The sequence below is a fragment of the Salmo trutta genome, chromosome 30, assembly GCF_901001165.1.
Source record: "Salmo trutta chromosome 30, fSalTru1.1, whole genome shotgun sequence".
NCBI lineage: Eukaryota > Metazoa > Chordata > Actinopteri > Salmoniformes > Salmonidae > Salmo > Salmo trutta.
The window spans coordinates 10756980-10783256 of record NC_042986.1 but is presented as its reverse complement, the minus strand read 5'-3'; the positions used below and the strand labels follow the sequence as shown (position 1 = coordinate 10783256).

Sequence of the window (26277 nt, the reverse complement as noted above, 5' to 3'; positions counted from 1 at the left end):
ATATCAATATATGGACACATTTAATCATTTCATAGCTTTTCACAATGGATTTACAATTCTTCCAATGCACGGCGTGTTAAAACACACATGCATAATAATATTATGATGTGAAATATAATTACACACAGCTACAGTGCGTTCGGAAAGTATTCAGACCCCTTGACTTTTTTCACATTTTGTTACGTTACATTCTTATTTTAAAATGGAATAAATATTTTTTTCCCCTCATGAATCTGCACACTAAACCCCATAATGCCAAAGCAAAAACAGGTTTTTAGACATTTTTATATCAAAATAACTGAAAATAGTACAAAATAACTGAAATATCACATTTACATAATGTGCTACGGGTAGGTGTTGCTATGGTGACCAGTGAGCTGAGATAAAGCGGGACTTTACCTAGCAAAGACTTATAGATGACCTGGAGCCAGTGGGTTTGGCGACGAATATGTAGCGAGGGCCAGCCAACCAGAGCATACAGGTTGCAGTGGTGGGTAGTATATGGGGCTTTGGTGACAAAACGGATAGACTACATCCAATTTGCTGAGTAGAGTGTTGGAGGCTATTTTGTAAATGACATCGCCGAAGTCAAGGATCGGTAGGATAGTCAGTTTTACAAGGGTATGTTTGGCAGCATTTGTTGCGAAATAGGAAGCCGATACTATATTTAATTTTGGATTGGATTGGAGATGCTTAAAATGTGAGTCTGGAAGGAGAGTTTACAGTCTAACCAGACACCTAGGTATTTGTAGTTGTCCACATATTCTAAATCAGAACCGTCCAGAGAAGTGATGCTAGGCGGGCGGGCAGCAATCGGTTGAAGAGCGTGCATTTAGTTTTACTAGCATTTAAGAGCAGTTGGAGGCCATGGAAGGAGTGTTGTATGGCATTGAAGCTCGTTTGGAGGTTTTTAACACAGGGTCCAAGGAAGGGCCAGATGTATACAGAATGGTGTCGTCTGCGTAGAGGTGGATCAGAGAATCACCAGCAGCAAGAGCGACATCATTGATGTATACAGAGAAAAGAGTCGGCCCAAGAATTGAACCCTGTGGCACCCCCATAGAGACTGCCAGAGGACTGGACTTTTATCTATCACGGTTATGATATCATTTAGAACCTTGAGCGTGGCTAAGATGCACCCATGACCAGCTCGGAAACCAGATTGTATAGTGGAGAAGGTACGGTGGGATTCGAAATGGTTGGTGATCTGTTTGTTAACTTGGCTTTCGAAGACTTTAGAAAGGCAGGCCCGGATGAAATAGGTCTGTAACAGTTTGGGTCTAGAGTGTCTCCCCCTTTGAAGAGGGGGATGACTGCAGCAGCTTTCCAATCTTTAGGGATCTCAGACGATGCGAAAGAGAGGTTGAACAGGCTGGTAATAGGGGTTGCAACAATTTCGGTGGATCATTTTAGAAAGGGAGGGTCTAGATTGTCTAGCCCAGCTGCTTTGTAGGGATCAAGATTTTGCAGCTCTTTCAGAACATCAGCTATCTGGTTTTGGGTGAAGGAGAAGTAGGGGGGCTGGGCAAGTTGCTGCGGGAGGTGCAGAGCTGTTGGCCGGGGTAGCGGTAGCCAGGTGCAAAGCATGGCTAGCCATAGAAAAATGCTTATTGAAATTCTAGATTATTGTAGATTTATCGGTGGTGACAGTGTTTCCTTGCCTCAGTGCAGTGGGCAGCTGGGAGGTGGTGCTCTTATTCTCCATGGACTTTACGGTGTCCCAAAACCTTTTGGAATTAGTGCTACAGGATGCAAATTTCTGTTTGAAAAAGCTAGCCTTAGCTTTCCTAACTGACTGTGTATATTGGTTCCTGACTTCCCTGAAAGGTTGCATATCGCAGGGGCTATTCGATGCTATTGCAGTATGCCACAGGATGTTTTTGTGCTCGTCAAGGGCAGTCAAGTCTGCCAAGGGCTATATCTGTTCTTAGTTCTACATTTTTTAAATGGGGTATGCTTGTTTAAGATGGTGAGGAAAGCACTTTTAAAGAACAACCAGGCATCCTCTACTGAACGGGATGAGGTCAATTACTTTCCAGGATACAGCCAGGTCAGCCAGGTCGATTAGAAAGGCCTGCTCGCTGAAGTTTTTTAGGGAGCGTTTGACAGTGATGAGGGGTGGTCGTTTGACCGCGGGCCCATTGCGGACGTAGGCAATGAGACAGTGATCGCTGAGATCGTGGTTGAAGACAGCAGAGGTGTATTTAGTGGGCAAGTTGGTCAGGATGATATCTATGAGGGTGCCCATGTTTACGGATTTAGGGTTGAATCTGGTAGGTTCCTTGATAGTTTATGTGAGATTGAGGGCATCTAGCTTAGATTGTAGGACGGCCGGGGTGCTAAACATATCCCAGTTTAGGTCACCTAACAGTATGAACTCTGAAAATAGATGGGGGACAATCAATTCACATATGGTGTCCAGGGCACAGCTGGGGGCTGAGGGGGGGTCTATAACAAGCGGCAACAGTGAGAGACTTATTTCTGGAGAGATGGATTTTTAAAAGGAGAAGCTCGAACTGTTTGGGCACAGACCTGGATTGTATGACAGAAGGCTATCTCTTCAGTAGAATGCAACTCCGCCCCCTTTGGCAGTTCTATCTTGACGGAAAATGTATTTGGGGATGGACATTTCAGAATTTTTGGTGGCCTTCCTAAGCCAGGATTCAGACACAGCTAGGACATCAGGGTTGACGGAGTGTGCTAAAGCAGTGAATAAAACGCATTTAGGGAGGAGGCTTCTGATGTTAACGTGCATGAAACCAAGGCTTTTACAGTTACAGAAGTCAACAAATGAGAGCACCTGGGGAATAGGTGTGATGCTGAATCTACAGGGCCTGGATTACCCTCTACATCACCAGAGGAACAGAGGAGGAGTAGGATAAGGGTACGGCTAAAGGCTATAAGAACTGCTCGTCTAGTGCGTTGGGAACAGAATAAAAGGGGCAGATTTCAAGGCATAATGTACAGACAAGGGTATGGTAGGATGTGAGTACAGTGGGGGTAAACCTATGCATTGAGTGACGATGAGAGAGCTTGCATCTCTGGAGACACCACATCTAAGCCAGGTGAGGTCTCCCCATGTGTGGGGTGTGTGACAAAAGAGCTATCTAAGGCATGTTGAGCAGGACTAGGGGCTCTACAGTGAAATAAAACAATAACTAACCGAAACAGCAGAAGACAAGGCATATTGACATTAGAGAGAGGCATGTATAGCCGAGTGATCATAGGGTCCAATGAGCAGCAATAGGTGAGTCCGGGAGCTGTTCGGTAGTCGCTACTATGCTAGGCAAGTGGGAGGCATGGCGTTCAGAAAGCTAGTGGGCCGTGGCTAGCAGATGGGTCTTTGGCAACATCGCAACGGAAAAGCCTGTTGAAACCATATCGGACGATTACGTCGGCAAACCAGTCGTGATGGATCAGCGGGGCTCAGTGTCGGCAATAAAGGGTCCAGGCCAATTGTCAAAAGAGGTATTGTAGCCCACGAATTAGCGGGTATACCTCTTTGGCTAGCCGGGAGATGGTTCTAGCTCGAGGCTAGCTCAAGGCTAACTGGTGCTTGCTTCGGGACAGAGGCGTCAGCCAGCAGTAGCCACTCGATTGTAGCTAGCTAGCTGCGATGATCCGGTGTAATGGCCCAGAGCTTGCGGCAGGATTCCAGAGATGTGGTGGAGAAAAGCAGTCCGATATGCTCTGGGTTGATATTGGGCTGCGCAGACTGACAGGTATTGACCAAGCTAAAGCTGGCTACTAGTTAGTAGCTAGTTAGCTGGCTAGCTTCTGATGGAGGTTCCAGTTATAACATATAAAAATAGCAGATCGTTACAACATTGGGAGAGGCGGGTTGCAGGAAAGTATATTTAGGTCATAGGTAGAAAGTGAAAAAAACGATAAACTGACTATTTACATGGGACAAGACAAACACATGTCCGACTGCTACGCCATCTTGGATACAAAGTTACCAGAACATTCGTTTGGTGGCGGCAAATGTTCACAAACACACATTTTTTTCAAACACAAACACTGTCCAGTTGTGCTGATGATTATACAATGTTTATATAAAACATTTGACTCATGTTGATAGAACGTTACCAGTAGGGATGACTATTTTCCCGAAAATGTACCAAGTTTCAATCAGAAGTGCCAATTTAATGCGTTTAAAATCAAGATATGGTCACTATGCCAGGTTTCTCCCAAAATAAGATTCTCGCTGCACCACATTGCCAGCTTGACTGCGCCAATATGTAAAGATTTCACAGCAAGTGAAACGGATATTTAGTAACAATGGAGTAACTTTGATCGCCAATGACATTGTTGTGAATTGCGAAACAGACCGTTCATAAATTCAGTGTTATCATGTTTCTCAATTAATTCAGTGCATTTCATCTCGACACAGAGCGCGCTCAGGACACACAGAGCTCACCCTGACTTAGAGCCTGTAAGTAAGCATTTCACTGTTGTATTCGGCGCACGTGACAAATAAACTTTGATTTGATTTGAGTAGGCTAAAGTGTTGTCGAATCATACAAATTTGTAACAGCAGTCAAACAAAAGTCAAATGACCAAAGTTGCTGAGCTTGCTAGATAACTATCAAATTACAGAATATCTCAGATTTGGCAAAATCGAGTTGATGATTATACAGATAACAGATCAGCTCATGAATAACGGGGAGATAAAAAGAGGAAATGTTTTGAATACCTTGGCCTAATCACTATTTCAACTCCGCTGCCGCCCTCCCGCCACCGCGTTGTTCTCAACAGCAGTTTAAATCAATATTGCCTACTGTTTTCTAGAAATTAGGCTTTTTTTTTTATTCGAGCTCATTTCATTTCTGTGATATCAGACTAGGCCTGGGCTCAGGCTTCAGCTCACTAGGCTTGGGTCGGACCAGGATCTAATTTTCAGTTCTGATGAGAACTCTGAACTGCATTCATGACTCGTGTGCAGTCTGGTAGTGACAATTTTGCGTTTGCTTTGAATTTATGGCGACTTTGTTTTGAAGTAAATACACTAGGCTAAAGGGTTCCATCCGACAACCTGTTTGGGTAATGCGCTATGCGCATGTTGTGTATTTTGTAGAATTACATTAGTGAGACATTGGGGGAAAATGTTGTAATTTCCCAGGTCTTGTCATATTTTTTGGGGAAACGTGAAGAGTGGTCCCAGGACAGTTCTGGAATCCCGGTTACCGGTGCTCATCCCTAGTTCACAGAACACGTTTCGTCTATTCTTTAAAGGTTCCCAGAATGTTTATTTAGGTTGTGGGAACATTGTGGGGACATCACAAAAGATATGTTCCCAAAACACAAAAACTGTCCATTTGTGCGGATGATTGTACAATGTTTCTTTTAGGGTACAAAAAACATTCACCTGATCATACAAAAAAGTTTGCAGAACATATTTTTAATGTTCTTTAAAAGTTCCTTACACACTTCCATAGGTTGTGGTAATATTGTGGGGACATGACAAGAGATATGTTCCCATAACACAAAACTGTCCAGTTGTGCTGATGATTACAATGTTTCTACTATGTTGAAAAAACATACACCTGATCTTGAAAATACATTCCCAGAATACATTTGGTATGTTCTTTAAAAGTTCCTAAAATATCTATTTAGGTTGTGGGAACATTGTGGGGATATGACAACAGATAGGTTCCCTAACACAAAATCTGTCCAGTTATGACATTCTTACAATATTTCTATCAGCGTGCACAAAACATTCCCGCAATGTTTTTAGAATGTTATTCCTATGTTCCCAGAATGATAAAATTACATTTTGAACAGTCCATGGAGGTTTATTTCATGTGTTAGTGTTATCTTACTGTTGAGGAAGTTAGTTGTACAAAAATGTAGAAACACATATGGCAATTATTTGGAATCACATGACAATTTATTAGATATTTATTGTACAAATGTAGATTTTACCGTAGTTTGTTGATAGTTGTAAGTGAGGATCGAACCTGCGAACTTTGGAGTGTTATTTCTAGAATGAATCCAGTGCATCACAGGGATGGGACTAACACAAATACACAAGCTGTTCACACCTTTACTCTGTCTTCCAGGTTGTGGTCTTTGTCTTTGCAAAAGAGGATTCAAATAAGTATTCTCTATTCTTTCTTACTCTACCAATCTTCTTTATATACTGTAAAGTTGGGATGTTTTGACTTTTATTTTCACTACAAACTTGATTTCAGAAATCATGTAAAAATGTTGCATGGCAGATTGCGGTGAGGGGTACATAAACTCAGCAAAAAAAGAAACGTCCTCTCACTGTCAACTGCGTTCATTTTCAGCAAACTTAACGTGTGTAAATATTTGAATGAAAATAACAAGATTCAACAACTGGAACAAACTGAACAAGTTCCACAGACATGTGACTAACAGAAATTGAATAATGTGTCCCTGAACAAAGGGGGGGTCAAAATCAAAAGTAACAGTCAGTATCTGGTGTGTCCACCAGCTGCATTAAGTACTGCAGTGCATCTCCTCCTCATGGACTGCACCAGATTTGCCAGTTCTTGCTGTGAGATGTTACCCCACTCTTCCACCAAGGCACCTGCAAATTCCCGGACATTTCTGGGGGTAATGGCCCTAGCCATCACCCTCCGATCCAACAGGTCCCAGACATGCTCAATGGGATTGAGATCCGGGCTCTTCGCTGGCCATGGCAGAACACTGACATTCCTGTCTTGCAGGAAATCAGGCACAGAACGAGCAGTATGGCTGGTGGCATTGTCATGCTGGAGGGTCATGTCAGGATGAGCCTGCAGGAAGGGTACCACATGAGGGAGGAGGTCTTCCCTGTAACGCAAAGCGTTGAGATTGCCTGCAATGACAACAAGCTCAGTCCGATGATGCTGTGACACACCGCCCCAGACCATGATGGACCCTCCACCTCCAAATCGATCCTGCTCCAGAGTGCAGGCCTCAGTGTAACACTCATTCCTTCAACGATAAACGCAAATCCGACCATCACCCCTGGTGAGACAAATCTTCGACTCGTCAGTGAAGAGCACTTTTTGCCAGTCCTGTCTGGTCCAGCAACGGTGGGTTTGTGCCCATAGGCGACTTTGTTGCCGGTGATGTCTGATGAGGACCTGCCTTACAACAGGCCTACAAGCCCTCAGTCCAGCCTCTCTCAGCCTATTGCGGACAGTCTGAGCACTGATGGAGGGATTGTGCGTTCCTGGTGTAACTCACGCAGGTGTGAGGTTTGGATGTACCGATCCTGTGCAGGTGTTGTTACACATGGTCTGCCACTGCGAGGACGATCAGCTGTCCGTCCTGTCTCCCTGTAGCGCTTTCTTAGGCATCTCACAGTACGGACATTGCAATTTATTACCCTGGCCACATCTGCAGTCCTCATGCCTCTTTGCAGCATGCCTAAGGCACGTTCACGCAGATGAGCAGGGACCCTGGGCATCTTTCTTTTGGTGTTTTTCAGTCAGTAGAAAGACCTCTTTAGTGTCCTAAGTTTTCATAACTGTGACCTTAATTGCCTACCGTCTATAAGCTGTTAGTGTCTTAACGACCGTTCCAAAGGTGCATGTTCATTAATTGTTTATGGTTCATTGAACAAGCATGGGAAACAGTGTTTAAACCCTTTACAATGAAGATCTGTGAAGTTATTTGGATTTTTACGAATTTTCTTTGAAATTCAGGGTCCTAAAAAAGGGAAGTTTTCTTTTCTTGCTGAGTTTAGATGTGCATATGTATGTACAGGGCGGCAGGTAGCCTAGCAGTTAATCGAAAGGTTGCTGGTTTGAATCTCCAAGCCGACTAAGTGAAAAATCTGTTGATGTGCCCTTGAGCTCATCGAGTACACCAACCCTAATTGCTCCTGTAAGTCGCTCAGGATAACAACGTCTGCTAAAAGACTAAATTGTAAATGTACCAAGACGTATAGCCGTACTTTGGATCATAATTTGAGGATTTTAGTACAAAGGGAAATCTACTAGAAACATTAGGATCCTGTTGGCGCAGCAGACTAAGTAGCCTACAAGGCTTGAAGATGGCAGTTTGTACATTCAAATCTACTTAATTACCGTTCTTTAAAATAGCTATAGCTATGTTAGGACAATACCCTAATAAAATATAATGATGTAAGAAGATTGAAATGCCGTTTGTTTAAAAGTTTGGCAATTTCATATAATAATATTACATTACACATCAATATTAGCAGAACATTATTATGCATTATCATGGAAGTACAGTGGATATAAAAAGTCTACACACCCCTGTTAAAATGCCAGGTTTTTGTGATGTAAAAGAATGAGACAAAGATAAATCATGTCAGAACTTTTTCTACTGTTAATGTGACCTATAATGTGAACAATTCAATTGAAAAACAAACTGAAATCTTCGAGGGGGAAAAATGAAAAATAATAACCTTGCAATAACCTGGTTGCATAAGTGTGCACACCCTCTTATAACTGGGGATGTGGCTGTGTTCAGAATTAACCAATCACATTCAAACTCATGTTAAATAGAAGTCATTACACACCTGCCGTCATTTAAAGTGACTCTGATTAATCACAAATAAAGTTCAGCTGTTCTAGTAGGATTTTTTTGCAACATTTTCTTAGTTGCATCTCAGAGCAAAAGCCATGGTCCGCAGAGAGCTTCCAAAGCATCAGAGGGATCTCATTGTTGAAAGATATCAGTCAGGAGAAGGGTACAAAAGAATTTCCAAAGCATTACATATACCATGGAACACAGTGAAGACAGTCATCATCAAGTGGAGAAAATATGGCACCACAGAGACATTACCAAGAACTGAATGTCCCTCCAAAATTTATGAAAAGACGAGAAGAAAACTGGTCAGGGAGGCTTCCAAGAGGCTTACAGCAACATTAAAGGAACTGCAGGAATTTCTGGCAAGTACTGGCTGTGTGCTACATGTGACAACAATCTCCCGTATTCTTCATATGAATGGGCTATGGGGTAGGGTGGCAAGACGGAAGCCTTTTCTTACAATGAAAAACATCCAAGCCCGGCTGAAGTTTGCAAAAACAAACATCAAGTCCCCCAAAAGCACGTGGGAAAATGTGTCATGGTCTGATGAAACCAAGGTTGAACTTTTTGGCCATAATTCCAAAAGGTATGTTTGGCGCAAAAACAACACTGCACATCACCCAAAGAACACCATAGCCACAGTGAAGCATGGTGGTGGCAGCATCATGCTTTGGGGCTGTTTTTCTTCAGCTGGAACCGGGGCCTTAGTCAGGGTGGAGGGAATTATGAACAGTTCCAAATACCAGGCAATTTTGGCACAAAACCTTCAGGCGTCCGTTAGAAAGATGAAGATGAAGAGGAAGTTCACCTTTCAGCACGACAACGACCCAAAGCACACATCCAAATCCACGAAAGCATGGCTTCACCAGAAGAAGATTAACGTTTTGGAATGGCCCAGCAAGAGCCCAGACCTGAATCCAATTGAACATCTCTGGGGTGATCTGAAGAGGGCTGTGCACAGGAGATGTCCTCGCAATCTGACAGATTTGGAGCGCTTTTGCAAAGAAGAGTGGGCAAATATTGCCACATCAAGATGTGCCATGCTAATAGACTCCTACCCAAAAAGACTGAGTGCTGTAATAAAATCAAAAGGTGCTTCAACAAAGTATTAGTTTAAGGGTGTGCACACTTATGCAACCAGGTTATTGTGAGTTTTTTATTTTTCCCCCTCAAAGATTTCAGTTTGTTTTTCAATTGAATTGTTCACATTATAGGTCGCAGAAAAAGTTCTGACATGATTTATCTTTGTCTCATTATTTTACATCACAAAAACCTGGCATTTTAACAGGGGTGTGTAGACTTCTTAAATCCACTGTATATTTTTAGAAAAATGATGGATCATCATGTCATAACCTTACAGAATATCTTTATGAGACCAATGTAGGAATATTCCCTGCTTGTTGTTATGGGTGTTTTGAATAACATATCCATCAACATTAGCAGAACATTTAGTTGTGCCAGTATGTTCTTAAGAACATTACCGGAACATTTTGTTATTACATTACTTGGAAACCTAATGAGAACATTTGGGGAATGTTCTGTGGTGGTTGTAACAGATGTTGTGCACAACATTTTAGTGAACGTTAGGAGAACATTCCAAGGATATTTTACTTAAAACATGTCCTTTGTTAGATAAAACCCTAACTAGAACTTAATAGGAATCTTACATAATGTTCTGGGAATGTTCCCGGTTTGCTGGGAAGGGTCTAACGAAATTTCCATATCAACAATCGAAATGACTGAAAATGTGTCTTGTCAAAATGAAATTCTAGCTTGATAAATCAAATGCATTCAAAGGAATGCTGTCTCTTCTCATGATTCAACAGTACAACCCGCAATGACAGTGATGTAGAAGACACAGCAGAACCCCATGTCATTTAGTTTATTCTGCATGTACACAGCAGGCCAACAGACATGTGGGAGACACATCCCACTTTCACACTGACACAAAATGTCATTCCCATTACATCGACAAAGCAAAAGTAAATGTCTAAGATGTGTAAAAGTCTGGTAAAAAGTATTAATTGGTAATGACGTTTCAGACAAGTGGACAGTGTCACTGTTCGCCTGCCCGACAGTTGTCAGTAAGGGATATGGTGGTTGCCTGTCATGTCTTGTAGAGGTATGCTGCCTCTGTCTGGTCTGAACGTTCATTATGGTTGGCGTTCCGCTCTTCGAACCCTCCAAACAGAGCCTTACATTATTCCAACTTGGAATTTTATTTGAGGTGCAGTATAGTCCATTTGTCAGGTTGTTTTTGCTAGCTAGCTTCGAGTTTGATCAGTTCAAGGGACGTGAGTGCCAAATTATGTAGCTTACCCCAGGCAATACCCACAGAACATGTTTAGGCAATACTCAAGAGCAAAATATGAAATCGGCTCAATGCAATAAATGAAACTACTTCAAGCTAGGCAAAGCAGCGACGCATATACTGACCCTGTCCATTAACATTGACTGGAGTCAGGAATGTCCGCAGCGTCATCTATTTGAGTGGATGTGAATGGCTAGAAAGGAAGGCATGAACACACTGGTGCAGTTCCTGAGGTTTTGATGCAGTTTCAGCACATTTTTCGATTTTGAGCATAAAAACCACCATAATCATTAAGAAAAAACATTAGATAACATTTTTTTATTTTATATAATTGTATCTTTTATTTGGCTTTTCATAACAGTTTTTGTTTTCTAAATTAGATTATCACAGGGTAAGCACTGCCTACCCTGCCTACCCTGATTGCACGTCACTGTGCTATGCAAAATTATGTAGTGGGTTCTGTCCAACACTCGGATGCAATCTCCCTCCGGAGTGTCAGAACATTGTTGTCTGATGAGCGAAAGAAAAATATGCAGTCACGCTCCCCGGAAAACCTGGCATCACTGAAAACCAGTCAAGTAAAAACTTGTTTGCACAGTCGTACTAGAACACCCCCAACACATCTGTTAAAATGGCCAATAAGCAAACTAAACTGTGTCAGTGGTGTGTGTGTTTGAAGAGACTAGCTTCCAGCTTTTATCCTCTGTGTTGACTCACAGTATAGTAGGCTGTCCGAAGGTCACAACTGTTTGTCTACACTTCACACGCCTCACTGGAGATAGGTTTTCAGTCTTTCAGGCGGGATGATAATAAGCTTGAGGAAGTAACTTCCATTCATTTGGTCTCAATCTCATCATGTGTACAAAATGTTGTTAGATTTAATTGCCACACACTCTCTAGTAGTAAACATGATCCGGCTAAAAGGAAGGCAACTGCCGTCCATTGCCCAAGTGATTCATTTGGCCTTCATGTAACCCCTTATGCTGGCATTGCTGACAGTTGATCCCCAATAATGTCAGTCACTAAAAGATAAGAGCAAAGAGTCAAGCCTTGATTTGCTGTAGTCGGGTATTGGTTCCCTAAACATGGCTGCCTCCATAGAAATAGAATTACTAGAACGGAAATTCCCTTTCAAGTCACTGGGTCTGTAATGGGTGAACTGGTGGCCATATTGAGTGGACCCATAGGTGTTCCAGTTGAATTGCCATGGTCTGATGAGCTTTCCCTGTTCTAGCAAATTATATTTCTATGGCTGCCTCTGTCTCTGTGGCTGCAACTTCAGTGCCACTGCTTGATTAAGCTATCAGTCCTGGAAATCTACAGTACCGGGAGAGAATACAGTACAGCAGCCAATCAGTGTCTACATCATGGACAGGTCACAGGGTTTGTTGAACATACTCCAACATACGCTCCGTTGCGTAATGATGATAGTGTTGGAGAGGTCCACCCTCCATGTTCCTTCCCCCTCCTCCCTCAACCCCTTTCTGTACTGTAGGCTACCGCACGCTGTCATATGTTTCCACTGGACAGAGTCCCACTTCCATGATGTGCTCTGTTTGTCCAGGCCTGTAGCGTGTAGCCACAATTGACACTACAACCTCAAATTCAAACAAAATCTCTTCATTCATATGTACCAAGTAATTGCCCCATATTAATGTCTACACAAATCTAATATTCAGACAAATATTTAAAGTGCACATTGAGCCGGTACTAGTCTCATTGTAATCAGTCAACAATTACCTTGTGACTTCAGAGCAAACATCAACCAGAGATCAAACAGACTACCCCAAAATGACCTACCACAGCGTGTGTAACATCATGTCATAATAATGCCATGCTCTGTCTCCTGTCCTACAGCCAGTCCTCTACCCACTACGCCAACACGACCTGTCAGTACCACAGTGTGTAACATCATGTCATAATGTCATGTTCTCTCTTCCATCTCACAGCCCAGCGTTCCGCCCATGAGTTGCCCATGGTGGATAAACAAGACATGGACAGCTGTTCTGTCCTGGGAGGTCAGCAGATGATTCTGACGGGACAGAACTTCAGCTCCGACTCCAAGGTCATCTTTATGGAGAAAACCCATGGTGAGTATTACTCAATATGAGTCAACACCCCTGGTGGTGGAAGTGGATGATGGTGGCATGGACCATATTCTATATGATGTCCCACCTCATCTATTAAAAATGTTACGGTTATTTTGCTAGAGTGAAATGTTTGCCGGTATTCTTCTGACCGTTGTTAGATTCTGTTGAGAAAAAAAACACTCACACTCATACACCAGTAGTGTTGAAAACGTTTTGGGAATTTTCCATTGGAAAACTGTGGGAATGTGGAAAACTTTACATAGGAATATATGGGTATTTATTCACTTTTTAGCTTTTTGCAAGTATTTACCCTCATAAACCAGCCATGATAATCAGATGTAGACAGTTATTACCCATGCCCATTTAGAGGCCATTTACTTTACAGCCGTATATTATTATTATTACTCTTGTTGATCATGCCTCCACAAATTTCGCTCACTAGTGCCACAGCACCACATTGAATTGAATGTATAGCTCTGCCATGCTGCGTTTTACCTATGAATAATTTGCATGATCCATCAGATAAGGCAGCAGCCTCACTCTCCAGTGCCCTCTCCTTCCTCGCCTGTTATCCATGTGTTATGTTATCATTATGCTGTTTCTTTTGTTGTGCATGGAATAGGACCTCTGTTAAGGAATAGGACCTCTGTTAAGGAATAGGACCTAGCGGAATATGTCCTAGCGGTTAAGAGCGTTAGGCCAGTAACCGAAAGATCGCTGGTTCAAATCCCCGAGCCGGCGAGGTGAGCAAGGCAGTTAACCCCCAACAACAACTGCTCCCTGGGCGAGATGACGTGGACATCGATTAAGGCAGCCCCCCCCCCCCTGCACCTCTCTGATTCAGAGGGGTTGGGTTAAATACGGAAGACACATTTCGGTTGAATGCATTCAGTTGTGCAACTGACTAGGTGTCACCTTTCCCTACACAAAACTATAGACGAGCTTCAAATACCTCAGTACGTTAGGGAAAAAAACCGTGATACTAGGATATCACAGTACCAGAATTATACCTAAAGTGCGCATTTACTAGTGTGTGTACTACTGCATTCTTATTGGTTTGCTCAATCCATTATTAGTTAGGCCTGGTGCCACAATTATTTAACTTGTACATTGGAATGGCAGAATCACCATTACAAGATAGTCTCAGATATTGCTGTATTAATCAATGTGATTGAGTAATAGTGACAAAGGCCACCATACTTTCTGTCTGTCATTTGAATCCTGACCTTTCCTCCTCACCCACCGCTCAGATATTTGCATGACATTCCAATTCCTTCTGATACCGAACAGTGCCACCCCTTTTAGGATAAGAAGCTTATCACAGCAAGATAGGTTTTATTGTAGGTTTATTTTAGAACTTCACACAATTATTTAACAAGCTTACTAAATTATTAGTATATTGCGCTTCATTGACAGCTTACAGGATTGTATGCTGAGGAGATGTGCTTTGTTATAGTTGTCAGTCACAGTTTTCAGTACAGTCTTTGTTGTCCTGCTCTCTGTCGCCACTCCTCAATACAGACTGTCTGTGTAGTGAGGGAAGTATAATTTATGTCACCTCATTGCACCTCAATATCCTCAATACTGAGTCCAGAGAGAAGAGTGGTCCTCATTGATCCATCTACAGCACTTACGGCAGCTACTTGGTTTACCTTGGCAGTCGTCACCCAAACACTGACCATAACACCAGCTCTTATAAAGCCAGATGCACAACCTAGGGACTATTCTAATGTAACTATTTATTTCTGGTTAGCTGTTATGTTATGTTTTTGTTATATATAGCTTGGCCATCCAGGTTTTGTTTATAACCTTCCATAAATCAGATCTAGGTTTTTTATTTATGGTCCTTTAGTTGTTGTTGTTAATAGCCCTCAGAAGTCTCTGGACTGCATGGGATGGCAGAAGAGTAGCCTAGTGTTTAGATGCTTTATCTGTTACTAGTCTGTTACTAATGGTTGTGACTCATTACATCCATGGCCTGTCTGAGGGCTGAGTATGGGGAGCTTTGAGACATGGGCTTTCCGGGGGCTGAGTGTGGGGAGCTATGATACGTGGGCTCTCTAGAGGGCTGCTTCAGCTAGAACTTGGACCTTGTGTCTGTCCAGGTTTTTTTTTTATTTTTATCAAGGCTTTCCTGCTGCCGGGTTACGACACACTGCTCTAATGGCTAGTATTTGAGACGGAAATAAAAAAAAGTAGATCTACGTAGAAGAGGGATTGCCATTGTTTTGGAGAGGTTCTCCCTGTGACCCAGAGTTCTGGAACAGTAAGACTGTGAAATCCCTTTGAATGGGACACAACTGGCTCTGGCCTTCACTGGCTCTAGGAGACACACGCATGCATGCACGTGCACACACACACATGCACTGTGCACACACATGCACTGTACACACACACACACACACACACAGCTGGCTTCGGCTGGGGCTCCTCTGGCTCCATCTCATGGACTTGGCTCCACGAGGGGAGGAGAGGAGGGTTCCATAAGACATTATTTGAAGGTCCGTAATCAACCATTTATAAGGCATTAATAAATCGTTACTCCCACAAGAACCATTTACTAATCATTCGTAAAGTATTTTTGCAGTCCCTAATCTAAAGTGAGTGCTATTTATACTATAAATGTTTTGAGTGACCAGTGTCAATTCTCACAAAAATGAGGGTGTAATGATTAATAAATGGTGGGCAAATGGTTTGTAAATGCCTTATAAATGGTTTATTATGGACCCTTAACATAAAGTGTTACCGAGGATTCCCACAGTCAAGCCAAGCTGGGCCTCTTCAACTCTTTCTGGCTGCCTCCATTCCTAATTACCAGAGAAAAAAGAAAAGACAAGGGGTATCCCGTAGAGTAGTTTTGGAACAAAACGCAAACAAATGTAAAACGCCAAGAAAGCAACAGTCATCACCTGTCGTTACTCTGTACTGAAACGGAGCGAGTTGATCATAAAACGAGAGAAAAATAAAATAAAGATAACTTGGCAAGACGTATGGAATCCCCCTTTCTCCTTCTGACTCATTTCAGCCATATGCGTTTAATTTGCAGTCTGACATAAAGGTTTCCCACATAGCATTAAACAGATATCCGGCTGCTAAATACTGGATTTATTTTCTTTTGAGAAAATGCTTAAGCTGTTTATTTTTAATAGAGAGCAAATCTAGTTGAAATGTCTAAAATGTTGATGATAACAAAAAACATTTGGGGTTATTTGTGTGTTTCGGTTGACATGTCATTTTGTTATCTTTTGAAAGTTTATGATCATCAATGACAAGAAGTCATCATCAGCGTAATTTCTAACACCTGAGTTGTTGACCTATACTCTTTTTCCAGTTAACTGTAAATGACTGCAATATGATGTAATAACATTAAATGACACAGCTAAATGCAGATAGCAGCAACAATACCTGCGTTGTGATTTACCCAAATGTTCAACACATTCATGTTAAGTTATTGAGCAAGACCTAACCTTGAGGTATCAAGTAATACCCTACAGCGCATCTTCAAGACCCAGAGTTATAATCTTATACTCTGCAAAAATTAAATCTGAGTTCATGATTTATTTTTCTTATTATTTTTATTTCTATATTGGGAAAGACCATAAAAAAACTTTACAAGGTAAAGAAGAAAATAACATCTCTGAACTTAAAGGAAAACTCCACCCAAAAAGTATATTTTGGTATTTGTTTCATTATTCCATTGTTAACATAGTCTCAAAAGATATGTAACTTCCAAAACACAGAAATCATCCCTGTATGATGCATTTTGCATCATATGATTCTGTGTTTTACATCATATAATGCAACATTTATCATACGGGGATGCTTTCTGTATTTTGAAAGTTACGTATCTTGAAAACTTGATAGCTGACAAGCAAAACGTTTTGGGACTATGTCAACAATGGACTAATGAAACAAATACTAAAACATAGCTATTGGGTGGAATTTTCCTTTAAGCAAAAATAGGATCTTTTACAGTTGAAGAGAGCCAACAACTGTAGGTTAAACTCAAATTAAGCATACTATTTAATGGATAATAAAGCTGTTAAACAGCCCTCACAAAACGAATACATGCCACACCATTTATAATTTTAAAAGATAAGGATACAAATGCTTTAATTAGAACAACAATGCTATTAATTACAATTTTAAAAGCTTCCATGAAAATCTATAGAAATTTGAATGAAATAACCTTCTTAGACTCAATAACCCTGAAGCAACTATCAGCAGACAAAAAATAATCACAAAAAATAGAAATCCCCCAAAATGAAATATTAAACATTGTTAAAACATTTGCGCAGAGAAAATCTCCAGATATGGATGGCTTTCCCATAGAATTTTATTTGACATTCTGGGACAAAGAAGCACCCCTATTTACTCAAATGACAACACACGTCACTCAATTAAGTGCTTCCGGGTTCCATGTATCAAATGGTTATTTCAGTTGTATTAAAACCAGGAAAATCTGTGGAGTCCCCTGTAGATTACAAGACCCATATGTTTAATAATACATTTTGACAATTACATAATAACAAAACTCATAAGTAACAGAATGGCAAAAGTCTTACCAGACAAACAGGGTTTATTAAAAATGTATTCACTATAATACAATACGCAAAAAAACAAGATGTAGATTTATCACTTATGGCTGTTGATGCCTAAAAGGCTTTAGACCGTCTTGTATGGCCTTTTCTATTCCAAACTTTGGAAGCCTTCAACTTTCCAACTGAAATAATACATTTCATAAAAAATATGATATAAATATCCTGAAGCAAAAATATATAAAAAATAATACATAAACTGCTAAAATTGCTTTAGAAAGGGGCACGAGACAGGGATGTCCATTCTCCCCCCTCCTGTTTGTACAGGACCCAAACGTAACAGGTATCAGTATCGGTAAACATTAATATCAACTAAAGTTATTTGCCACCTATCTGTTGATATACAATGACTAATTTTGAAAACTCAACGCCCCCCTTGTTAAAAATATTTTCAGAATACTTAAATATCAGGATATAAAATGAACGTGGAAAAACTGAAATAATGGCAATAGGAAAAATATGATCTACAGCAATCCTTGAAGTGGACCACAAAAAATCTTAGATACTTAGGATGCTTAATAAGTGACAACAAATATATAAAGATAATTAAATGGAGCAATCTTCCCAGAAATCTGAATAAAACTCTTTAGAATGGCATGCATAACAAAGTTTCTATATTTGGTAATACCAATTACCCCACCCAATACATTCGGTACAAAAAGTATACTCGGCCATAAGACTTTATATGGGCAAATAAACACATACAATAAATAGGAACGTTTTACATGTTCCTAAGTCTGAGGGTGGTTTAAACCTTCCAGACTTGGAATTTTATCAACTCACCACCCAAAACTTTTACTTGAATGTTATTGTTAAATGCACTATAGAGGAACAATGGGGACCTATTGGAGATGTGCATGCTCCTCCCCAGAATCTTTTCATGTGTCTGGTTTTTGAAAGGATGGAGTTAAGAACATCAACAACTTCATAGTTAAGAATTACTATAACATATGGAAGAAAATGAAACAGATTCTGCAAGAACCAATATCACTTCCTAATAACACACCCCTATGGAACAATCCCTGGATAGTTTTTCAGAATTCACAGATAAATTGGCCCACATAGAGACTAAAGGCATATAAACAGTAAATCTATGACATAATTAAAAAGTAATGTTGGACTGACCAATGTAGACATTTTCAAATACATGCAACTTAAAAGTTTTATATCACAACATTTTGATCTGGAATCTTTTGGACATCAGAACAATTTTGAGGGAATTTTATTTGAGTCAGAAAAGGATACTCGTATGACAGGTAAGATATACTCAATGTTGCAGAAGGCCTATCCAACTGACAATCTCTTATAAACTTTGCGAACCAAGACCTAAAAATAACTGATATTGGCACAAGATGGAGGGAGTGTCGGAACATGACTAACAATTAACGAAAATGTACATTTAATCGAGTATAAACGAATGTACACAATTTATTGTACAAGACACAATTTCACAAATTCTATACATGTCATCGATTTTGTGTCGGTCTATTTTCTTTTGTCTATGTATGGTTTATATTGTTTGAGAAATATTGTACAAAAAAGCAATGTCCTACAGTATACTATGAGCGTTTTGGTATAGTGAGAGTATTGGTATACTGTACGCATCACATGGTGTAAAACAAGTGGGGTAGTATCTACTCTAAATCCCTTCATACCCAGACAGGTTTGGCCTATTCATGATCACCAGTGCGTATCAACCATTGGACCAAAGCTCTCCGGCAGTGTGCCTTTTTAGAATATACTTTTCTTTACCTCTAAAATAATTCCAATATTGCTTGACACGCAGTAAATATGTGATTTTATGTATGATTTCTTACAATATATTATGGGAAATATAGGTTCAGGTAATGGTTTTACTTCATGATAAATCTGTAGCTGTCTCTGGCTGTAGGTGAGCAGTGGTGAAAGAGGAAGTTGTGAGAGTAGATATATAATATATGTGAGTCTCCTAACACCTATTGCGTGTTAATCATATGGCCTATGGGTTAGTGGCAGGCAGACAGTGATGTGAAGGTTGAAACCAGGCATTGTGTTCTGTGACAAAGCGGAGAATCCTCTCCCACGCTGGCTCAACCTGCCAAAGAGACAATAGAGCTCATTAATTCACTATAAACACACGGACACATCTGAGATATACATTTTTACTGTTTAGAATTCATTTTTAATTGGTTTGCAACGTAGCATGTTTGCAATTAATCAAAAAGCAGAGTAGCAATTGCACACATTTTCTCACCATTGGTTTTACATAACCTCTCCCTGTACTGTGTTCCTGTTTTTGCTGTGTCCAACAGGGTGTTGTAATTCACCCTGAAATATGTATATGACCTGAAACAACCCTTCCCTTCTCTGTCTCTGCAGATGGACAGCAGATTTGGGAGATGGAGGCAACTGTAGACAAAGATAAATGTCAGCCTGTAAGTATCAGTACTTTTACAGATGGCCCACTTCTCAAAGTCTGAAAAAGTGGTCAAAACAGTCCACTGATTTTAATGTGTGGATTGTTTGTTCGTTTTTTTAAATAATTAAAAAACAAATAATAATGTCATACTTTGTCACCAATTCCATTGTTTGCACATCTACAGTGGTTATACTCTGAATACAATTTATAATAATAATAATGTGACAGATTAATATGAAATGAAAATATTGTCATTTTACAGAGTCTGCTGTTTGTTGAGATCCCCTCCTATCGCGACCCGTCGATCTGCCATTCCGCCAAAGTGAACTTCTATGTCATCAACGGAAAGAGGAAGCGCAGCCAGCCTCAGCACTTCACATTCACTCCACTGGCAGGTATGGAACCTTAAGCATCAGCAATAAGGATGCAATACCCATCATGTGACTGATGGTCTGAGAGAACTGTGTGCTATTTTAGGTGCTTCTGTGAAAGAGCAATACAATTATGTTGGAATGATATCAAGTCACGTTATTCCATGTCATTAATATGTCACTAAGATATATGATTAGTGTAGTAGATTATAGTTACTTTAAGCAGTATTACTTAACCCCCACTCATATCTCTGTTGTCTTCTGTCTCTCCCACAGTTCCGTCCATTAAAACAGAGCCTGTGGATGACTATCCTTTCTCCATGACCCAGATTATGGGTGTGTCCCCCCAGTCCTACTACCACCACAGCCCTGGGTCCCGTGGGATCATCCACCCAGACAATGGCCTGGTCTCCAGCATGGCCTCCTGCCAGCAGGTCCGCTCCGGCCTCCCCACCCCCATCCCAGACACCTGCTTCCAGCAGCAGAGCCCAGCCATTGTGTACTCCCGTGGGGGCAAGAGTCTGAGCGGCAGTCCCGGGGGGCTCTACCAGCAAACTGGGGGGATGCGGGTGATGCCCGACCCACACCGCTCTGTCCTGGTCCACACGGGCTCCCCAGCCCAGTCGTCCCCGCTGGGGGCCCAGCAGCAGCAGCATGGAGGGGGCCAGGGCCAGCACCCCTCTATCATCCAGTTCTCCCCCAACAACCAACACCTGCTCCGGGGAAGCGACCCTCCACCTCTCCAGCCTGACAACCAGCAGCACATCATCTACTGTGATGGCTACCCTCAGCAGTCTGGAGCCCAAGCTCACTCCCCTATCTCGGCCCACTCCCCCCAACATTACCCCACCACAGTGATCCAGCAGCAGCCCTATGTGCCCAAGGCGGGGCCCAAGGGCAGGTCTTCCCCTGTTGGAATGGAGGCCCAGAGATGCCCCCCTGGAGAGGAGCAGCGAGCCAGCCTCCCTGGAGGACGGGTCACAGTCAAGGAGGAGAACCTGGATCAAATGTACCTTGATGACGGTGAGTGTAAGTTAGTGCCAGGCTTTTATACATCAATATAATTAATGCTCTTGAATGATGCATGGTGGTGTAACATCCATGCGATTTTGTTATTTGCCTTCTAGGCAGAGTTCCTCTGTCCAGTGTCTGTGTTCTTTCCCCCTCTTAATCTTTTCTTTTTATCTGAGATATGGCTTCTTTAGTCTGAGATATGGCTTTTTCTTTGCCTAGAAGGCCAGCATCCCAGAGTCGCCTCTTCACTGTTGACGTTGAGACTGATATTTTGTGGGTACTATTTAATGAAGCTGCCAGTTGAGGACTTGTGAGGCGTCTGTTTCTCAAACTAGACACTCTAATGTACTTGTCCTCTTGCTCAGTTGTGCACCGGGGCCTTCCACTCCTCTTTCTATTCTGGTTAGAGCCAGTCTGCGCTGTTCTGTGAATGGAGTGTACACAGCGTTGTACGAGATCTTCAGTTTCTTGGCAATTTCTCGCATGGAATAGCCTTCATTTCTCAGAACAAGTATAGACTGACGACATTCAGAAGAAAGTTCTTTGTTTCTGGCCATTTTGAGCCTGTAATCGATCCCACAAAGGCTGATGCTCCAGATAGAACTAGTCTAAAGAAGGACAGTTTTATTGCTTATTTAATCAGAACAACAGTTTTCAGCTATGCTAGCATATTTGCAAAAAGGTTTTCTAATAATCAATTAGCCTTTTAAAATGATAAACTTGGATTAGCTAACGCAACGTGCCATTGGAACACAGGAGTGATGGTTGCTGATAATGGGCCTATATAGGCCTATGTAGATATTCCATAAAATATCTGCCGTTTCCAGCTACAATAGTCATTTACAACATTAACAATGTCCACACTGTATTTCTGATCAATTTGATGTTATTTTAATGGACAAAATGTGCTTTTCTTTCAAAAACAAGGACATTTCTAAGTGACCCCAAACTTTTGAACGGTAGTGTATATTTTGCAGGCTGTACCATATGATAGGAAGTGGATGACGTTGTACGCGTTGTACGTGCTTCTACACCTGCATTGCTTGCTGTTTGGGGTTTTAGGCTGGGTTTCTGTACAGCACTTTGATATATCAGCTGATGTAAGAAGGGCTATATAAATACATTTGATTTGATTTGATACACAATTGTGCACACTTTTCTGAGACGCGCTTTGGCTCTGACGCTACTTTTAAAACTACTGGCTGAAATTATACAAAACCTCTGTAGCGTAAAAAATTATTAAATAAAAAAAGACTATAGAATGGGCCAATTAAAGAAACAGGGTTGACCGTAACAGGGTTGACCGTAACAGGGTTGAATGGAAGCTTGTTGTGTGCAACAGGGAGGTTCACAAAACAAATGTGTTAAAACATTTCTAGTCTACAGTACCAGTCAAAAGTTTGGACACACCTACTCATTCCAGGGTTTTTCTTTATTTTTACTAGTTTCTACATTAGAATAATAGTGAAGACATCAAAACTATGAAATAACACATATGTGACCGACTGCCTTGGTTGCCCTTAGTTTGAAGATGTAATCTGGAGACAAGTGTTTTCTCCTTCTCCTTAGCTATTAAACTCTAATTCCACTGATTTCAAAACTCGGTCCTCAAGAATGTGGAGAGCAACACTTATTACACGTACTACACGATAAAATTTTTTAAGCCGCGTTAGACAGGATTACCTACACATACTGACCAGCTCAAATAGACAGAAGCGTGCTATATGGCAGACCAATCCGAACTCATGTCTCGGCATGTCCATCCCACTCATTATCTCAGCCAATCATGGCTAGCGGGAAGGTTGCTCACTTTTTCTGTGGCTAAACCAAATAGGCTCGTAATTGAACAATTTTATTCGTATTTACAGATGGCATACACGTCTGTTATTAAGGCACATGAAAGTTCACATATTCCAGAAGGCATTTCTGCCAAAAAACACATTTTGATTAAAAAAAAGTTTACGTTAAAATGGCTCTCCTGTGAAGTAGTGACCCGCGACATACGCCTAGTTTCCTGAAACAAGTCACATATGGAATCATGTAGTAACCAAAAAAGTGTTAAACAAAGATTATTCAAAGTAGCCACCATTTGCCTTGATGACAACTTTGCACACTCTTGTCATTCCCTCAACCAGCTTTATGAGGTAGTCACCTGGAATGCATTTCAATTAACAGTTGTGCCTTGTTAAAAGTTCATTTGTGGAATTTATTTCCTTCTTAATATGTTTGAGCCAATCAATTGTGTTGTGACAAGGTAAGGGTGATATTCAGAAGATAGCCCTATTTGGTAAAAGACCATGTCCATGTTATGGCAAGAACAGCTCAAATAAGTGAAGAGAAACGACAGTCCATCATTACTTTAAGACATTAAGGTCAGTCAATCCGGAACATTTCAAGAACTTTGAAAGGTTCTTCAAGTGCAGTCGCGAAAACCATCAAGCGCTATGATGAAACTGTCTCTCATGTGGACCACCACATGAAAGGAAGACCCAGAGTTACCTCTACTGCAGAGGATAAGTTCATTAGAGTTACCAGCCTCAGAAATTGCAGCCCAAATAAATGCTTCACAGAGTTAAAGTAACAGATGCATCTCAACATCAACTGTTCAGAGGAGACTCCGTGAATCAGACCTTCATGGTAGAATTGCTGCAAAGAAACCACTACTAAAGGACACCAATAATAAGAAGACACTTGCTTGTGCCAAGAAACACGAACAATGGACATTAGATCGGTGGAAATCTGTCCTTTGGTCTGATGAGTCTAAATTTGAGATTTCTGGTTCCAACCGCCGTGTCTTTGTGAGACGCAGAGTATAGATGAACTGATGATCTCTGCATGTGTGGTTCCCACTGTGAAGCATGGAGGAGGAGGTGTGATGTTGTGGTGGTGCTTTGCTGGTGACACTGTCTGTGATTTATTTAGAATTCAAGGCACACTTAACCAGCATGGCTACCACAGCATTTTGCAGCGATATGCCATCTCATCTGGTTTTTGCTTAGTGGGACTATCATTTGTTTTTCATCAGGACAATGACACAACCCACCTCCAGCCTGTATAAGGCCTATTTGACCAAGAAGGAGAGTGATGGAGTGCTGCATCAGATGACCTGGCCTCCACAATCACCTGACCTCAACCCAGTAGAAATGGTTTGGGATGAGTTGTGCAGAGTGAAGGAAAAACAGCCAACAAGTGCTCAACATATGTGGGAACTCCTAAACTGTTGGAAAAGCATTCCAGGTGAAGCTGGTTGAGAGAATGCCAAGAGTGTGCAAAGCTGTAGTCAAGGGTGGCTGCTTTGAAGATTATAGAATCTATTTAGATCTGTTTAACACTTTTTTGGTTACTACATGATTTCGTATGTGTTATTTCATAGTTTTGATGTCTTCAGTATTTTTCTACAATGTAGAAAAGAGTAAAAATAAAGAAAAACCCTTGAATGAGTAGATGTGTCCAAACTTTTGACTGGTACTGTATCTATCTATTGGTAGCAGGGTTGACGTGTTATGCTTGACGAGCTCAGTTTTCTACCACAAAACAACAGAAAATGACCAAAAATATTAGAAGCAGCTGACCTGCATTTACATTATGATTTGACTATTAGATGTCAGTGTTTCTTTAAAACATAGTTTCAACCAAAACAATAGATTGGTTCACGTAACTGATCAATCCTGTTCAAATGATGGACAAACATAAATGATTCCCTAATCACATGTGCACTTTAACAACAATCCTTCCCAAGTTGCCAGGCCAGGAGATGTAGTTACATATGTTCAACTTAAGTTTTCCACTCAATGTGGAAATAACATGGATTATGAATCATATATTTATACTTACCCATGTCAGCCCCATTATCACCCTGTGAGATCAGAGTAACAGACCACATCCAAACTACATGTTGCTGCAGTGTGATCGCCAGACCTGATAATGATGTTGTCCCTTTAAACCTCTCTTTGGTTGGGGAGGTAGCTAGTCCTAGTCAGTGACAGGTCATGTCCTAGACCATGTGGAAGTGTTGTAACCCTGGTGATCTGTGATTTAAAGGATCACCATGTTGTTCAGTTCAGCACAACCCAGAAAGAAAGAGAGAGAGAGAGAGAGAGAGGGATTTCTCTGGCATCACTACAGACCAGGAAATGAGACTTCTCTTTTTTTCTCTTTCTTTCAAAAAAAATAAAACAACAGAAAAAAAGGAAAAAATTAAGCAGCCAGCTCTCCTGACCGACTGCCTGGATGTGTTGACACTGTTATGATCTGAAAAACAAGTTCCATGGTAACCATTGTCAAACAGTGGAATGGGCTGCTTCAGAGAGCCCGGGAAAGCCTCTGTTTGTTATACTTGGCTGGGGTTTCCCTTGGCCCCACTCCCCTCAATTCTGTGGGGAACACACTGGAGGATTTGCTTTTTTCCATCCCTGGCCCAAGATTCTGCCAATCTGGCACAAGAAAATCCTATTTGCAGCTGCTCTCCTCCAGAAAATCCGGTCTGATCTCCATAAGATAGCACTAAGGGTGGGAGTTGGGAGGCAACAGCAGCAGGAAAAAGGAAAGGGCTGAGTTCGGATGGAAAAAATGAAACTGAGAAAAGGGTCCAGCAGTGGACGAGTGGAATTTTGTTTTAGATGGCCTAACAGGGTTTCCCTCGGTAAACAGCAACAGCGTTTACTGTTTCTGATTTAAGACAGAGTAACTGGGAGAGTCATACTGGGTGGACTGTGTTTGCTCCTCCTTATTACAAGGTGTTGATCTGAGAGCTCCCTACCAATATCTCTCTCTCTCTCTAATGTCTTCCCTCTGTTCTGGACTTTTATTCTGGTAGCTATTAGAACAATTCACCATCTCCCTACAAATCTCATTAAACATACAAACTGGTTAAATCAACATTGTTTCAACGTAATTTGTCAATGTATTGGGATCTGGAATCTATGTGGAAAATACAATGGATTTGAAAAAGTCTACGTAAACTGTTGTTTTGAGTGTGGTA

At 41.2% G+C, this 26277-nt stretch overlaps 1 protein-coding gene and 1 long non-coding RNA gene across 5 annotated transcripts in view; one reads left to right on the top strand and one right to left on the bottom strand.

Moving 5' to 3' along the window:
- Nucleotides 1-26277, top strand: part of LOC115167938 (nuclear factor of activated T-cells, cytoplasmic 2) — a 52478-nt gene that overhangs the window by 14517 nt on the left and 11684 nt on the right. For 2 of the 3 annotated variants that reach the window (XM_029722695.1, XM_029722693.1), the window contains exons 6-9: nucleotides 12775-12915; nucleotides 19872-19927; nucleotides 20174-20306; nucleotides 20559-21311. In XM_029722695.1, the coding sequence (XP_029578555.1) occupies nucleotides 12775-12915; nucleotides 19872-19927; nucleotides 20174-20306; nucleotides 20559-21311 (1083 nt within the window). The remainder of the gene's footprint in view (nucleotides 1-12774; nucleotides 12916-19871; nucleotides 19928-20173; nucleotides 20307-20558; nucleotides 21312-26277) is intronic. The other variant, XM_029722694.1, reaches the window with a different exon arrangement.
- LOC115167939 (uncharacterized) lies at nucleotides 18720-25510 on the bottom strand. 2 transcript variants are annotated; one of them, XR_003870601.1, is made up of 3 exons: nucleotides 25131-25510; nucleotides 19747-19901; nucleotides 18720-19587 (listed from the first exon to the last, which is right to left on the bottom strand). It is a non-coding gene; the product is annotated as an uncharacterized LOC115167939 (long non-coding RNA). The 2 variants fall into 2 exon arrangements; XR_003870600.1 differs by lacking the exon at nucleotides 25131-25510 and adding an exon at nucleotides 20172-20270.